Genomic DNA, 17,884 nt, shown 5'->3' with positions numbered 1-17,884 from the left:
TACTGTACTTCTATCTGCTTAAGTGTCTTTTATACCTGCTGTTCTCCCTTCACAGGAGCTGAATAGATGCCCAACAGGCCTGCATGCTACTGGGTGTGAAAAAAGCCAACAGGAGAGATTCAGATGCTCAATGTTCCAAATTGCAAGTGTTTGATATCCAGCACTGTTATAAGCTAAGATACTGACCAAAATAACTAGTAACAATGGGAAAAAAAACAGAGATAGTTCAAATTTAATTGATATGTCTGTGACCCTACTTCTCCAGATCTGTGTGTGTGTGTGTGTGTATATGTGGATCTGAGACCATCTGTTATCGCTGGTAGCCCACTAACCCAGTCAAACACATGCTTTCACTCACTTGGATCGCCCCTCTGTACTCAGACAATCTTTTCACAGGTGCTGAATAGATTGTTGCCAGTATGATCGAGAGAGAGAGTGAGCAAAGGGGGGAGAGAGTTGGGGAGGGAGATGTAACGGTAAAAAAAAAAAAAAAAAAAAAAAAAAAGCAGCTCTATAAGGCTAAAAGACAGAGCGCTGGATGCTAAAACGCTGGGAGCAGAGCTGTGGACGTGGGAAGGGCCAGCACATCACTTAGGCTGGCTAGCGGGAGGCAGATGGGAGAGGCGCTGAAGCACTGTGGGAACAAATGCACTGGGAAAGGCTGAGGCTCCGGGTGGATGTGGGTGAAATTAACATAGGAGGATCCTGAATGTTTCGTTGGCTCCTGTGGGAGTGTGGCGGTGCGGCTCCAGCTGTTACAGCGTTTTGCTTCACCATTCCTCTCCACTGTATCACCATCACCAGAGATTATAAGCCATAGGGCAGGACATGCTTTTAATCAAATATGAGTGTCGCCATATTTTCCATTTCTAATTTCAAAGATAAAAACCTGCAAGATCTATTAAAATTACTTCTACATTAGACCTTTGACAAAAAGAAGAATTCATCACGTGTAAAGTCATTCATTAAAATGTGTATGAGATGTTGAGCTATAAGATATTTTCCTATAGCCTTTGCCTTCACATGTGAGCTGCTCCTCATTGTGTCAGTCTGTTACAGTAATATAGCCGAGGCTTAAAAAACAACTGTGATACATCATGAAAATGAAAAGACAAGACTCATGCAAAAATGATCCTGTCCTCTACTCTGCATCTGTCCAAACATACCAACCCCCCCTCTGTCTCTCACACACACACACACACACACACACACCTGCTGTGGAGTGTAAGGGTGTAGTTCAAGCCAGCAGGGGTTTTCTCTTCATGAGGAACATCAGTGTGACCTTTCACCTCTGAACTCCTAACAGGTGCTTCCCTGAGTGAATAAACAGCCTGACAACGCCATGCCCGTGTGTGTGGGTGTGTCTGGATGTACAATGATAGGTGTGTGTGTGTGTGTGTGTGTGCAAGCGAGTGGCTACTGTTGACTTTTGCCTATCTTTGTTGTCTGAAGGCATAACAAGTCGGCCTGCTCAAACTATTCCCCCTACTTGGGTGAAGTTTATCGACGGCTGCACTTTGTCACAGATGTAACGGAGGTATTTTACCAACTCACTGTGCTGCATGCTGTGATGCAGCCTGAGGGGAGTATAGAAATTATTCCATGGATTTTGCAAAAAAAAAAATCTGAACGCTCACAACAGTAATACATTTGTTTTATCTGAGTATTTCTATGAATCAAAACATATTTCAAGCAAAAAAAACAGGAATAAAACTGTTCACCATGTTGATAAAATGACTAGAAAGTAACATAGAGCTCAAAATAAACAAACAAGGAAATACTAAGACAAAAGCTTAAATAATAGAGAGTAAAAAAAAATAATAAAAACAAATGTATACTGTTAATAAAAGGAAAAATGTGAATTTTTATATACATTTGAGCAATGTCAAAAATGACACAGGTAAAATGTATCTTTAAGCTGGAATATGTATTCCTATAATTTTCATGTATTTTTGTCTTAGGGCTTTTGAAATGTTGTCATAGACTGGTGACCAGCACGGTTCATTTGAACAAAGTTATATTACATACACAAACAAAAAACTTTAAAATGACAGGATGGCAGGTCTAGTGTTGGGCCAATTACCAGTAAGTAATGAGTAACCGAGCTCGCATACACATAAAACTGAGACCAGAGATGTGCTAAACTGAAAACCGAAATGGTAACACTTCCTTAACGCTGTTGAGGGAGAGCAAAGGGTGACTCAGAGCATCCGACTGAATCGTCGAGATTAGGTCCGCATGCGTATACATATGTGTGTGTGTACGTGTGTGTGTGTGTGATAATCCGACAACATACCCCGGGCTCGTCTCTCTCTCCCCGGCCGAACGAGAACAACCGTTAAACTGTCGGCTTAACGTCACGGCGGCACGCCTCTAGCAGGAGAGAATACTTTCCTAAACCATCACCGGGGGAGGAGGGGCCCGCGCTGTCAAAACAGGATGCAGGTCACACCTTATCATGGCTTTGCATCAAACCAGAATAACATACCCTCAACCTCCACTCTGTTGGGGCTAAACAGAGCATACGGCTTGCTCAACATTTCTGGGGATACAGTCACTCTTCTCCGCGACAGGTCTGACTGGACTGGAAACTCTCTCTCGCCTCTGTTCCTTCCTCATCTCTCACCATCTTTCTCGTTTTCATTCTCAGGCCCTCCTAATCAATCCGCCTATTCCTGTTTTTTTTTTTTTTTTTTTTTTTACGAACACCTACAACCAACCGTCCCTTTTCCTCTCTGCATCTAATTTACCAGCTGGAGTTGCCGTCCCGTTCCTTTGGCAATGTGATTTGTCATGCCACCTTGCGTATCCAATTCCTATCCGTCTTCAGCATGACTGATGGCTTCACACACACACACACACACACACACACACATAGACAGACATACACGGAAATATTTAGGGGATAGAATTATGATAATGATTATACCAGTCATAGCATTAGACATGCATTCCATAGACGCTGCTCAAATTCTCACTCCTATAACACACACACACACACACACACACACACCTTAATCCCCCTTTCTCACTCTGGTGGTAAATAAAAATGATAAAAGCCCATCGATGCTGAGCGCTCTAAGAAAGAGCTGACATTGCTGCGGTACCCTTGCCACAAACACACACACACACACACACACACACACATACACACACACACACACACACACACACACACATATGGACTCGCACATGTGCAAGCATACACATACGCATCTCAATTCAATTAACATTGCGGACACCAGAATGAAACATAATCTGATCTGAGGACCTGGCTGTGAGTGTGTGTGTGTGTGTGTGTGTGTGTGGGTGAGCGCATGCGGTCGGGGGGCCAGAGGGTACGGCCCCGCTTGCCTGGTGTGTGACATCAGCAGGCCAGCTCAGCATTTCCTCTTCCCTCTGCTTTACTCAGCACTCAGCCCCGCTCACACACACACACTCATCTGCTCGCCCTCCCTCACCATCTATTCCGTCTATTTCTCTCCCCTCCCCTCCCCTCCCCTCCCCTGCTTTAAACTGCATTAAAGCCCAGTCAATACGGTTATGTGCAACGCATTCCGTTTCGATCGCATAAAGTGATATTATTCATCTTCACAGATGAAAACAATGACTCAACTTGTAGGTGCATGCCAGTCATAGTCTTTTGTGCCGAGACAGACCGGATAGGTTTGTAGGGCCTGTGTGAGCATGTGTCATCCCTGGGGTGTGTGTTTGTGTGTGTGGGTGGGTGACAGTGTGAGAGAGGGGAGCAGTCTGTAAGAGTGTGTATATATCTCCATGGCATATTTGAGCTTTTAATGGCCACATATGAAGAGCCTTGTTCGTGTTCCTAAATAAGTAATTACACACCGAGGAAGATGGGGAAATGTTTTTTGTATGTAGCAACAAGGTTGTGGAACAGTTTGCCTGGAAGTCTCTGGACAATGAGCACATTGGATAGTTTCAAGATGATGCTTGAAACATGGCTGAAGTTTTTATCGTCGGACAAGGGGTGTTTTTTTATTATTGTATTGACGTAATTTAACTATTAAACCATAATTGTCATTGGAAGAATCTACTCTGATCTGTTCTCCTGCCTCATTCCCGCCTCCATCATTACATAAAGAATCACATGAGGAAATAAGCATCTGGATTTACTTGTTTATCCTGTCCATATTCTTGAATAGCTCTGAAACATCACTCCAAACCATAATGTTTTTAATATTCTCTTGTTAAATAAACAATTAATTTAATGGTGAGAGCGTGGCACCCATACATTGTGTACATACAGTATTCTTCAATAGAAAATTGTCAAATAAGAGTATATTGCTGCTCCTGTTGTGGATAAGGGTTTGTGTACTTGGTTATATTCTTTTTTGTTTTTTTACACAAGGATTTATACAGCCTCTTCTAAGCAAATCAAGCTCAATTAAATTCTATTTCCAAGGCACTGATCCAACAGCAGTGATATATATCTACGAGGCGGAGTGACTCGGTGACTCTGCTGAAGGGAGGGGAAGGGCGTGCTGCTGGAGTCACGACCGAGCCCATCTCGGTCGGACCAGGAGAACGAGATCATTTGCCTGTTATTAGCGATAGAGAAGTGGATGCAAAGGTAGGACATGAGGTAGAGAGAGAGAGAGAGAGAGAGAGAATAGAGTGAAACAGGATCCAGAGGGGCGATCCCAGAGGAAAGAGTTAAAGCAGGAGGCAGGAAGCGACTGATTATAGGTCTGGTGACTGGACGGGGGAAATCTGCACATGTCCATTCGCAGTCAATGGGTTCACGTTATGTCACACACACACACACACACACACACACAGGCTGAGCATTTTGTATGTTTGGCTATGTAAACACTATGGTCATTTCTGTCCCCGGGCCCCACCATTATGTAGGTTAAGCTTGCATGTATAGACTGAGAACAGATGGCAGCAGTGTTATCTGGCAGAGCAGGTTCACACACACAGCGGGGGCACACACACACATGATGTTGGTGTCTCTATTGTCAGACGTGTTTTCTCTACTGGCATTAAGTCTAGTTGTATAGATAACCTCCTGAATGTGATGGGATGAGATGCAGGGAGGTGATGAGAGCGGAGAGGAGAGGAGAGGAGAGGAGAGGAGAGGAGAGGAGAGGAGAGGAGAGGAGAGGAGAGGAGAGGAGAGGAGAGGAGAGGAGAGGACCAGGCCATCAGTCTTCATTAAGCATGTTATAACTGTGAGCCGGGGTAAGGGCCTCTGATGGATGACACCTTTAAGTTCCCATTAAAAGGTGAGCATTGCTCATAAGCAGCTTCTGATTAACACTCCGGCTGGGAGAGGTGAGCCGGCTGCTCTACATATAGACAATCACTCTGCGCCGCTCACACACATACACACACACACACACACACACACACTACCTACTCTTTTTCATGAGAATCTAGAAGATCAAGAACAGTCCATTGGCGCTGGCATCGTCGACTTCAGCCAATCTTGAGCAGCAGCTGACGCGTTGGATAAGCTCTGAGCAGTTCACCACTTATTTGCTGAAGTGCTCTGTTTGCAGAGCCGCTTGAGGTCCGAAGGGCACTCCTCTTCAGAGAGCGCAGGACGGGGCCCGGGACTCCCACGGGGGGCAAGGACAGCGGCAGGCTTTGACTTGCTAAGAGATGTCTGGGGATGACTAAGCCTTCCCTAGACATCCCCGAAACGAGGGGCCACTCTACTGGTTTCTACCGCTCTGAGAGGTATTTACTAGTTGTTCGAAGCAGAAAGCAACATCGCGGGCCTGTTTGTGTCCATGGGTGTGTGTGTGTGCGTTCGCGTATGTTCGAGGGGAGGTTACACGGGGTCGGCGCTGATAAGAACAAAAATAAAAATTTATCGAGCCGATCGAGGGCAGAGCGAGGTAAACTAGTAATTCCCCTCCTCCATCCGCCTCTCTGTTCTTCTGCCACCCCTCCTCTTCCCTCCTCCGCTCTCCCCCAGAGTTGAAGGTTAATGATAAAGGGATACGGCAGAAGAATACAGATCGGCGAGACGTGGGCGGGTATGGAAAGACTGCTAAACAACTCTGCAGGGCCGCGGAGAGCGATTAACCAAATATTAACTACATACACACGTACACATTGACTGCCATTTATGAAATATTAAGATTTAACCCAGGCTGTAAAGGTCTTACTAAGAAAAAAACTTATTATACAACCTAAGCCAATTCAAAGAGACAGACAGCGAGTGTGTGTGTGAGTGTGTGTGTGTGTGTGTGTGTGTGTGTGTGTGTGTGTGTGTGTGTGTACACATGAGTACACATCCATGCAGCTCCTTCCAGCCATGTGGAAACCAAATTGAAAAACTCAGCTACATTCCTTGGAGTGTCTGACACTGACCTGGAAAATACCTGGGCAGAACTCCAGGGCTTCAACCAGCAACAACAGGAAAACTAAGCCAGAGTTAGTTGTGAAACACTAACACCTCCACCGCCACACTATCCGCTCCATGATGTGATCGATTTGTCGCTGGATTTCCTAATGTAAAGAGTACAGTCGCTGTAGTGAAACAGCGTTCTTAGCATCTGAGCCAGTGCCTCATAACATGCGGGCTGTGAAACTCAGTGGAGTGTTCATTTCAAAGCATACAACCGATGTAGCTCCAATAAAAATTGATCTTGTAGAGCAGAAGCATATTGAGCTGCCAGGCATTCACTATTAATGCTGATCAACAACCTAAAAGGCTGAGCGCAGTGTGTGTGTGTGTGTGTGTGTGTGTGTGTGTGTGTGTGTGATCCCCACGCATACTTACAAAGCCTTGCATCATTCAGTAGGTATGTGTTGATTCATTGATTCTTCATAAAATTGCAGATGAGATAGCCAGCCAGCATTAATCAGTGTATACAAGGGCCTGAGGCTTCATGTATACAGCAGTGTGTGTGTGTGTGTGTGTGTGTGTGCGCACATTAGGTCTTTGATATGCTCAGCAGCTCATGATACAAGCCAGATTCAATATACTACACTGGGTTTCACGTACTGTACACTCATACTATACTGGGTTTCATATACAGCACTGTGCAAAAGTCTTAGGCATATGTCAAAGATATCCATAAAGCGAAGATGCTTTCAAAACTAATGAAATGAAAAGTTTCTGAATATCAAAAATGTGCAATAAACAGCAGTCTACTGGCACACTAATGCAGAAAACAGTAAACATCTACAGACTTCTAAGAAATTTATATAAAAATCTATCTATAATTTACTGTGTTTCCGTCTTAAACGTCGGAAACAAAACAGTAAATTATAGTTAGATCTAATATCATAATACATTTTTCAGCTCTGTGATGCATACTGTGATTTTATTCAACACAATATATTATTTGAAAAAGAGTGGATTTGTGCTGCAACTGTTCATATCTGAATTCTCCATAAGACAAGTAAATAAGTAGTAAAGAAAGACATAATCCTCTCCACACCTGTGTACTGTGGTCTGATATCATCCTATGCGGAAACCAGTTGACCATCACAGAATTGGAGCCGCCTGCTTGACCGTGATGTCAAGAGCTCCCCGGACTGAAGCACTTACCAGCCGGGCTAATCGCAAACCTGGAGTGCGTAATGACGACTGCAGAAGGAGTAACACTTGCCTGAGGACACAGCAGCTCAATGGGTGCAAGTGTCTTATGGGTATGCGTTACTCACAGTGTGCCAATGACAAGTAAGAGTGTTCTAGGCAGGAGAGTTCAGGGCTGGGCGTGACTCCAGTGGTGACAGAGGTGCATCAAAGCCCGGTGAGGTTTCACTGTGTGGTGACACTGAGCCACGCTGCCGCCAGCACCGAACCTAACACCAAGCACTTGACCGTAGAGACAGACCTCTTACATATCACATGACAAAGTGTGAGGGAAGCTTCACATACGGCAACACTGGCTGGCGATGCTGCCAGTCTCCGCTGACTCCAGTGACAGCAGACTATCACTCCTCCATCCAAGTCCTCGGGCTCCCCCCCCCCCCCCGCCTGTGAAGCAGCAGGCTCAGGACCCACCGGGGGGCCGAGTCTCAAATTCTGCACTTCTGTGTACAAAACGTCCGCAATGTTGATATACAGCCATTTGGGGAACGGTCTGGGTTTTAGTCGGTATCGATGTACACACACACACACACACACACACACACACACACACACACACGTCTGTAAACCTAACCCTGAATATACATATCCAGATTTTCCCGTTCCCAAAGTGGTAAGCTTAGACTATTTAAGATGTATTATGAGTAACAGAGTATGAGCCAACATATAGCTCTGGTAATAACAGATATGTATTATGCAAAACATTGTACTAAATATAAGGCCTTCTTTAAAACATGTTCTCAAGTTATTCCATAAATTTGGAACTTCCACATACAAGAGCCACTGGATTATCTTATTATGTAGGTTACTCAATAAGTTATTAATAAGTTGCATTTTACAACACAGTTAGTTTTTACTCAAGTCTATGGATAGATACAGTGTGTTAATTAATCCACATGGTCTGAGTTAACCATTTGATATCAGCACCTTTGCCATAGCATGATAACCAGAAGACTAATTCCCTCATCACCCTGCCCATCTTCAAAAATCCCTTTAAATCCTGGCTCCAGCACTTAAGGTAAGAAGAGGAGGAAAACCGGGGGGGGGCAATTCCCCTCTTTCCATCAATAGCAAACACTGCATACTAATAGGATTGACGTTTGAACGACCTTTGACCTAATAAAGCAGAAGCAGATGGAAACAGACAGCGTCAACAGGGGCTTAGACAAAGAGAGAGCAGAGGGAATCCAAAGTGCAGGAGACGGCGTAGGTATGGTATGAACTTGACCTACTGTAATGTGTGAGCAGCTAGATGTAAAAAAAAAAAAAAAATTAGTCTGCATGCAACAAACACATTACAGCACGTGTTTGTTCCAGGACACACAGAAACCCTGTATTTGCCTTTGCTTGAGGAAATATTTTAGGTAAGTTTATACTTTAGTTTTTTTTTCCCCATTTTGAAAAGCAAGGACGCTCTCCTTGTTTTTGACAGTGTGTGGAGGGAGAAACAGACTGCAGCTTCTCTGTCTGAAACGATATATTCGCACACACACACACACACACACACACACACACAAACACCGACGCCTATACTCCAACTCAAGCCGATACATCCTGACACACTGCCGCGTATGAGCAGAGATAGGGAGCTCTGCATGTACGTCACGTTTACGATGAAAACCTGCAGTATCTGATACGCAGCGAAGTGGTCATCAAGGTCCAAGATTAGGCTCCTCTGATGCCCTTGACATGGAAATGGAGGACGGAGTGGCTCTTGACCTTTCGAGTGTCACACTGAAGATAAACATCCGAGGCACAGCAGATCATTGACTCTCAAAAATGTCTATGATGAAGCAGTTAATGTAATATTTTTGAGAGGGAGAAAGGTTAAAAATGAAGGACCCTCTTCTACTGATCAAAGTACTTGGATCTAATAAGCTACGAAGGTCATATGCTACTGTCAATCACATCTTTCTGATAGAGTCCAGTGGCTCTGCTATCTTGTATTTATTGTCAATATTAATTATCTAGGCCAAAATATGCCCAAACTGCTGTTAAATCTACAGTGTACCTTAGCCTAACTGAAACCTCTGAATCCCAAATAAATGACAGCCTTAAAAATCTTCCTCCTACTGTTACCACTGCAAGCAAAAGGAACTGAGACTGTTGAATCTCTTAAGTGCTTAGGAATAACTGATGACGGCTTTTTCCTTCGAGCCACATATTCAGCAGTTTGTAAAGAAACTGAAGCTGAAATCGTGGTTTGATTTTAGGGGAGGTTGTGATTTTTTTTGCGGTGACTGGTCACAAAAGACTGGTCACCACCGCTTTCATGCCAGCGCTTTATTATGAAGAGGTCTTTACATTCATGTGCCCCCACCCCCTTTCTTTGTGGCTTAAACACTGTATCATGAGGCTTATTACAGAATATTAAGTGTCTACTAATCATTGTACATTCATGTTTCATTATTTTTGCTCTTATATCTCCCCGAAATCTTGGTGGAAATGACTTGTTTCTGCACACAGGAATTGTTTTTGCTTACTGACCCCAAGTTCAAACTGAATTAGGCAAAAGGCTTTCATGTGCTCCGCTCCCTCTCTGCATGAAACTCATTGCAAAATGATTTAAAACTCAAAGAGCTGGTCTCCCTTGGTGAGTTTAAAAGGATAATGAAGGATCTTCAGGCAGACTCAATAAGGAGCGGTCCATGCTTTGTTTAGTGAACATCTACTTAGGCTTTTGAGCAAATTCGGACTTTGAACATGTGATTTTTAATGTGTGTTTGCTCATCTAATTTGCAACATTTTACATTTAACATGACACTGTCTTCTTTGCTAGATCTGTCAACTGTTTTATTGACTAAGATTATTTTATTGAATTGATTGCATAGACTGAAACACAACACATTGGGGGGTAACCTGGTGGCTCAGTGGTCTAAATTGCATACTGCATGTAACTGTGATGTCCTGGGTTCAAATCCAGCCTGAGACCTTTGTCTCCCCCGTCTCTCCCCAATCTTTCCTAATATCCTAAAAAAAAAAAAACACAAACAATTTAAATGGTACTTCATTTTGAGTGTGTGAGGACTGAGGAGCCTGGGATTAATAATAATAATAATAATAAATAAGCACATCATAAAAATGTAAAACAAAAACATTTTCATTATTGCTTGTTATTAATTTGTTATATTTTCTCGAGTGTAGTTGCAGAAACATATTTCAGTTATTCTTTAGTGGTGGAAAGGTGGAAAAACACACCTTGCCTATTCTAGTTTTGTCTAGAAAATATGGCTTCCTTTTTCTTTGTGCTGATTAATTGTGAGGTTTTGTTGCGGAGTAAGAGGGTCAAGAGAAAATTTGTGCCAATTCATTTTCCTGCAGGTCTGCAGCGAGCAGCCTCCCTCCTAAAGTATAGCCCACACGTGGGGAGATTACATCTTTTATTTATCACTTCTCGGCTCCATTTTTCCAGCAAATTCCAGCCTGGGTGCAATCAGCCAAGAAAGCCTCCTTGTGTGTGCACTACTGTTATTCCCCTTTGTAAGCATGCAGATGGAGCCCCTCACTCTCTGGAAGAACGACTCCACATCAGGTTCCTCCCTACAGAAAACACAGAGCCTCTTGAACTTTGCAGAAGAAAATAAAGAAATCTTTCCCAATATCTGGGAATATATAGGCCTATGATTCTGCCAAGACAGCGGCTGGTGTGTGTGTGTGTGTGTGTATCCCCTGTTGGCCCCTCAGTGAGTACACAAAGCCCAGACGAACCACTGCTGAACCTCCTGCATTTAAAAGTGGGGGAAGGCAGATGGGTCATGCAGAAACTGACGTTTTCAGATTGCATTACAATTCAAATTAACCATGCAGAGTAATGGGATTACAGTCCTGAATGCTTTCCAAAGGTGGCCCAAACCCAGTGAACTCACAACAAGGGTGACAGACTGGAATACAATCAAAGATCCCAGGTAGGCCATGTAATGATAAAGTACATGGAAGAAAGCCATCTTCATTAAAATTACTCACAACCAGGTATTTTAGTCTCTTTGATAAACAATTGGCACAGACTCACAAACCTGAACCAATTAGGTGTGAATTAGTGCAAATCAAGGCCCATTTAAAACAGTTGTTCACCAATCCGCAATCCTAATCCTTGTCCCAAACCTTTTGTATTTAAGGAGGGCAGTGAAGAGAAATAAAAAGATGCTTTTGTTTGCCTTCCTTTTGGAGGTGACAGGAAACTGAAAAGACACAAATGAACATGAAAATAGGAACAAAGTGCCAAACTCACAATAGGAGTGCTGGCTATTTGATATGCATGCTTAGTACTTAAAATCTCAAAGAATTTGCTCCAAGCCCATAAAATATAGCCTACACCCGGAAAGAAAATACTGATTGCAATACCTGACATGATAAAATCTCATGGTATTGAATCACTGCTCACATTGCTGGTGCAGGAAGAGGTTGTCATAGACAGGGAACTGTCAGTTCAGCAGACAGGTGTCTGTTCTTGTTTTGCTCAAAAAAAAAAAAACTCCACTGTGCCTTTCAGCGGGTTACAAAAAATAAACAAGCAGACATGCTGCAGCCCTGAAGGTCTATTCTCAACAGCATATAAAAACTGAATCAGTTTTTATATGCTGCATTTCATAAGATTTTGAGGTGATATAGGCTAAGAACCTAATGTGAGACTAAACCAGTGCACATTTACTCCTGTAAGAGTTACTTTGCAACCCAGCAAAGATGTTCCAATAATAACAAATAGATTAACCAAAAGAGTGTGAGGCTGAATACTTGACTTATTCACATCTTCCCCAACTCAGCAGCCCATATTAGCTGAGCAGAGAAACAGAATGTGTCTGCTGACCAGACTCTATGGAGGTTGGATGGGGACCTTCAATAAAGCAATGCGCATAGATAGATAAACATCAATGTATTGACGCCCCCTAACCAACTGCTATAGAAGCTGGTCAGTGGAGAAAGAAAGTTTCCAAATGAGCTCCGGAGGCGTTGAAACGGGAAATGCAAATACACCGTGGTGCTAAGTATAATAGGTTTGTCAAAATCACAGCGTGATTTTCAAGGCATTTTACTTGGACTAAATTTCAACTTCGAACCACCCTAGGCGGAATAGGGTTTAAATGCCCTACTCACGCATTCCCATTCATACAGCCAGCGGATTTAAAGCCCCTTTGTAGCCTTCTGTCTGTCGCCTGATCATTTCATCCTTTGTTGTGAAGCCCTGTCACCAAGCAGCCAGGAAGCTTTATCTATCTCATTAGTGCTAGTCACATAAACGACTAATAACACTGGTGACGTTGGTGTTTTCTTCATGATTTATTGTCACAGGATGTTTTTATTCGCCGTCGTTATTTCGGTCGCATCACTCACCGACTTGCAGTACGTTGTCCACGCAGCCGCTCTCCAGCAGAGCGATGCCTCGTCGGAAAGGCAGCCGCGTCTCGTCGCTGTTCTCCCCGCTAGACCCGATCTCCTCCCCGCCGGTGTTGAACGACGAGTACATACAGATCTCCCGTTCGCTCCTCGGGAAAGACCAGTAGACGATCCGCCTCTGGACGGGCTCCGGGATCCGCTCGAAACGCTCCTCTACCCTTTGAAATGGCCACTTCTCCGCCACTTTCCTCGCCGCGATGTCCAGAAGAGACTCCGGGCTCTGGGTTTTGCTCGATCCGCCCTGGCTCGCCGCGGAGCCGCCGCACGGCGTCCCCCCGGCCCGCTGGCCTTGTCTACATGTTGCATTATATCCCGGTCTACAGCAGAGCCTTTTGGCTGGGGGCTGCTGTACGCGCTCCGCCATGATAGCTCCGCTTTAACATCGACGGAGGAAGTCAACGCACCATATGAACGGGATAAGGAAGGGAAAAGGTTACCCTCGGCTAGATTGTTGGCCGTGTATGGGCAAATCATCCTTTTATGGAAATGTGGGGGCGGGGCTTCGTCGGTCTTGTCAAACCCCTTTGTTGACAAATTAAGAAGGGGGCGTGGCCTGTCGTCTCGCTCTGTTCTAAATAAGGAATGGAAGGTGGAATTCCCGAACGTCCACTAATCCTTTGTAAGAACACGTTCGAGAAGGGAAGAGCACTGGAAGCGGATAGACGTAATGTATTTATTCTCTACCCACATTACTAGGCCGTAATGTTACTGATTGGTGTTCATACATATTACAGATGGAGGGTTGAAGCAAACTGCACGGTCTGCTGGTTAACTAGTAAAACCGGACGGAACACGGTCCGTCTGGGCGGTGATTGTAAGGCCTGTCAACAGAGGGGCCTCGTGGTTTTGAAGGGGAGGGAGCAGCGAGCACAGAGACGCCCTCTGTGACGTTTAAAGGGCCACTGGAATGTGCAAGCGCTCAAAGGAAACGCTGCTAATAAAGAGGAATAGAAACAAACGGATAGAAAGAGAACCAAAATGTCCGACTCCTACATGCGGCTGCTAGTTTGCAGAAGTAGAAGTAAATTAAGTAACAGTAAAAACTAGCTCACATCTCATGTACCCGGAGTAAAATTTAGAGTTTCCTTAAAAAAAAGAGCATTGTTACTTGTGATTTTCCCCATGCAATGCAAATAGGACAAGAGGATAGAAAGTTCAATATATGATATCCTATGTTGGGCACTGTAAAAATAAGACTTCAATTGATGTCATTGTTTGATTTGTGATTTTAAAAAATGTTGCCACTAGCTATTCAGGTAGCCAGCAATGCTAGCTAACAAGCTACACAATAACCAGGCTAACACAAGCCAATAATAATGTAGCTGGATGAATGGCTATTTGGACAATGTTAACCATGCTATCTTGGATACATTTGAGCATTTATTGTTTGTTAGTTAAGGTAACGTATTTGATGCAGATGCACCTAAGCAATTTTGGAGAGCAGACACAATTTGTACTCTGTAATGAATGTAATTCAGAGGGAAGTTAAGTAAAATACTTAAGTCAAAACTAAGTAAATCTGAAATTACAGAGTTCAAAATATACAAGTCCACAATAAAGCAGAGTAGATGAAGAAGAAGAGTAATTTGTTACTTTGGAAATAAAATATCTTGGGTAAGTTACTTACACCTGAATAACCAGGGTTTATAAAGGGATATATAGATCATTTAAGATTGACATCAATGAAAATATTACAGCAGGTTTAAAAATAGAGAGGGGAGTAGGAACTAATCTGGTCTCACTGGTATTGCATAGCCTAAGGGGAAGGCAAAATTGATTGAAAAATGTGATGTAACTAATTGCAACTGAAGTAGAGATGGTTATAATCTGTGGGCAGTAAATGTAATGTAATTTCACACGTGTGTAAATATGTATTTCAGGTTTCTGTATTTTGTTGGTCTAGTTCCGTGTTTACTATGGCAGGAATATAAACTTCCACGTTTCATAACACCTTTTGCTCTCTCAAACACACATGCACGTATTCACACACACACACACACACACACACACACACACATACACTGTAATTGCACTAACACCGTACAGAATAAAATGTAGTAGATCTTTCATTTAGTGTTGAATATAAGTACCAGTGACAACCAGCAAGGCTCAAAAACACCACCATAGGTTGTTGCTTTCCACACATAATCACAAATAATCCCAGCAGCACTGGCCAATCATGTTTGATATCTCTTTTTCACCATCAAAGGACAAGTTTAGACATGATTTGAAAGAGTTTTTGCATGGATAGATTTGGGAGATGAGCTATTTGCCATTACAATGAGTTAGTCTCTCCTTTTTCTTCCCATTTCCAGTTACAGTACCACCTGCTGGTCCTGCCACACAGAGGCACCGGCATCCTCATTCTAGCACACTTGCTCCATGCTGTGTAAATGATTTGGGCCTCCTGGTTGAGAATCTTTACTATTGTCTCATTTTACCCCACAGACAGTGCAATAGAAGCACGGTAATGACTGAGCCTATTCTCCCAGCATGGTAGGAACAGTAGGTGGGCTGAGGGAAGACAGCAAGGCTCACACACACACACACACACACACACACACACACCTACACCACCTCCTCCCACACACACAAATGTACACATTAACCTTCAGTAGACACAATCTTAAATCATTTGAGAAACAAATTCCACTAATGAATAATGCACTTTAATTCCGATGAATAGCCTATACCGCAAATTTAATCTCGCGCCAGCTCTAAACAATAGAGCGTATGTTCATCTTTTAGGTTGCATTTCTGTCATTGTATACTGTCTACATTTACATTTCAACCGCTCATTATGTTAATAAGGTTCTTATCTTCTTTTGCCACGATATACCTTTTCATCAAGACACCTCATTTAATAAACCATGCCCTCTTTCCTTTATTTGACAATTATTCTAACCCACTGAATGCAGTAAGAAACTTCTGGGAAAATCCCCATGCATGCTTTACCTCACTGAAACCAAACAAATGTAAATATATAGTAACTGTGCATATGCTGTATTTGTCTATGATTTTGGGATATGTGTATACATACTCTCAAACTTAGTACCATATATTTGTAAGAATATTTGTAAGAATACCCAACTTCATTTCCTTGGTTTTATTCTGTATGTCCATGATAAAATCCATTATGCAGGTTTGATCTAACCTTAACCCTTAATAAAATATGTTTGCCAAACTTTTGAATGACTTAAGGTGACTTTTATCTCTACCTGACTTTATTGTCCCCCAGTTGGATAAAGCCCATACAGCATTTCTCGCAACACATCTGTGTTCAGACCCCCATTAACATGATTTCTATAGCTGGACTCTTCTCCCCGCTAAGCGAAGATGGCTTGTGCGGGTGATAACGACACTCTTGCTCACTCCTGGGGATCATCTCAAACACACACACACGCACACACACACACACTCACACGCACGCACAAGTATCCTTTCATGCTGGGCTCATTTGCATTCTCATCAGTATGCATGAAATTTTCTCGCTGAACTTTAATACCCTAACTGCTGCATAATACACTTTAATGAGCATAAAAGTGAGCATGACAATTAAAACTCACATTAATCACTAAACGCTGAGGGGTGGGGGGCGGGGGAGAGAGAGATGAGAGAGAGAGAGAGAGAAGGAGGGAGGATGTGGGAGGATGCTAAGGACTGGGGGATGGAAAGCACTCGAGAGAGGATGGGGGAAGAGAGAGGGACTGAAGAGAGAAATGAAGGAAGGAGGGAGCCACGAGATAGTAAAGGGCATAAGAAAGCAGGCGGAGGGAGTGATAGAAAGAGTGTGTGTGTGAGAGAGGGAGAGAGAGAGAGAGAGAGAGAGAGAGATGGAGGGAGGTGAGAGCTCTTATAGTTAAGTGTTGGAGTGTGATGAGGGGCTGGCAGAGGCGTCGCCACGGGAACGGGAGATGAATGATGTGTTTGCATCTCAGAAGTCTGTGGACCAGCCGGCATATGTATATGTATATGTATATGTCTGTGTGTGTGTGTGTGTGTGTGTGTGTGTGTGTGTGTGTGTGTGTGTGTGTGTGTGTGTGTGTGTGAAGTGTTGGTGGCTCAAGCACATGGAACAGCACAACTCTGCTCTTCCTGTTCCTGTTCCTTTTTTTTTTCTTCTTTCCTCTGCTTTTTCCTTTCTTGCTCTCTTTTATCCTGTTTCCTCACTTTCTGTCCTTGCTCCCTGCACTGACAAGGAGTGGGAGTATCTCTCGCAAAGAGGATTATGTTCAGCTACATTACCTCCCTTATATTGAAAACCATGCACTAATTCCTTCCCCCCCCACCGTGTCCCCCTACCTTGACACACAGGACCTGGGAGGTATGAATATGCTGCTGAAAGAAACAAATGCGCATATCATCGTATTTGGATTCTTTTTAACACCTCTGATCTTCTTCCCCAACAGCACACACACACACACACGCACAAATAATCCCATGAATATTCGCATGTATACAATACACGCTGACCTGAACACATAGTCGCTCACAGATTATTTACTTCGTTTGATTAAATAACTTTTTTAAATTGCCTTTCTTTTCAGGATGATTTATTGTATCCTCACACGTTAATTAAAGCAAGCAAATATCAACATGTCTAAGCACAGTCAGCGTGTGAATGCACACACGCACCCACACACACATTCACAGGGTGATCCACGCAAGCATGAGCACACACACACACACACACACACACCCTATAATTTAATCACCATTTTCACTGCAGAGTTGACACATTTCTTACAGTATTTGACCCTCCCTTGTCCTTCCTCTAGGTCCCCAATACACATTTGCACCCACCAGTGAACCCAGAAGGGGGTGTGTGTGTGTGTGTGTGTGTGTGTGTGCGCGCGTGTGTCAGGAGGAGGCATAATAAAAACCCCATCTGCATTTCCATAAATCAGAGAGGCA

The 17,884-nt window shown here is 43.4% G+C and overlaps 1 protein-coding gene across 1 annotated transcript in view; it reads right to left on the bottom strand.

Moving 5' to 3' along the window:
- zswim6 (zinc finger, SWIM-type containing 6) overlaps positions 1-13,345 on the bottom strand; it is a 39,512-nt gene extending 26,167 nt beyond the window's left edge. Inside the window, exon 1 of the mRNA XM_071545492.1 lies at positions 12,908-13,345. Coding sequence (XP_071401593.1) covers positions 12,908-13,334 — 427 coding nt within the window. The 5' untranslated portion in view covers positions 13,335-13,345. The remainder of the gene's footprint in view (positions 1-12,907) is intronic.
- Positions 13,346-17,884: the final 4,539 nt, after the last annotated feature.

Source organism: Centroberyx affinis, unplaced genomic scaffold (genome assembly GCF_046629955.1).
Source record: "Centroberyx affinis isolate AG114_WGS23_722 - 3 ecotype Tasmania unplaced genomic scaffold, CSIRO-AGI_Caff_v1 ptg004932l_1, whole genome shotgun sequence".
NCBI classification, from domain to species: domain Eukaryota; kingdom Metazoa; phylum Chordata; class Actinopteri; order Beryciformes; family Berycidae; genus Centroberyx; species Centroberyx affinis.
The sequence above is the reverse complement of the archived record's forward strand: the minus strand, read 5'-3'. Positions and strand labels throughout refer to the sequence as shown.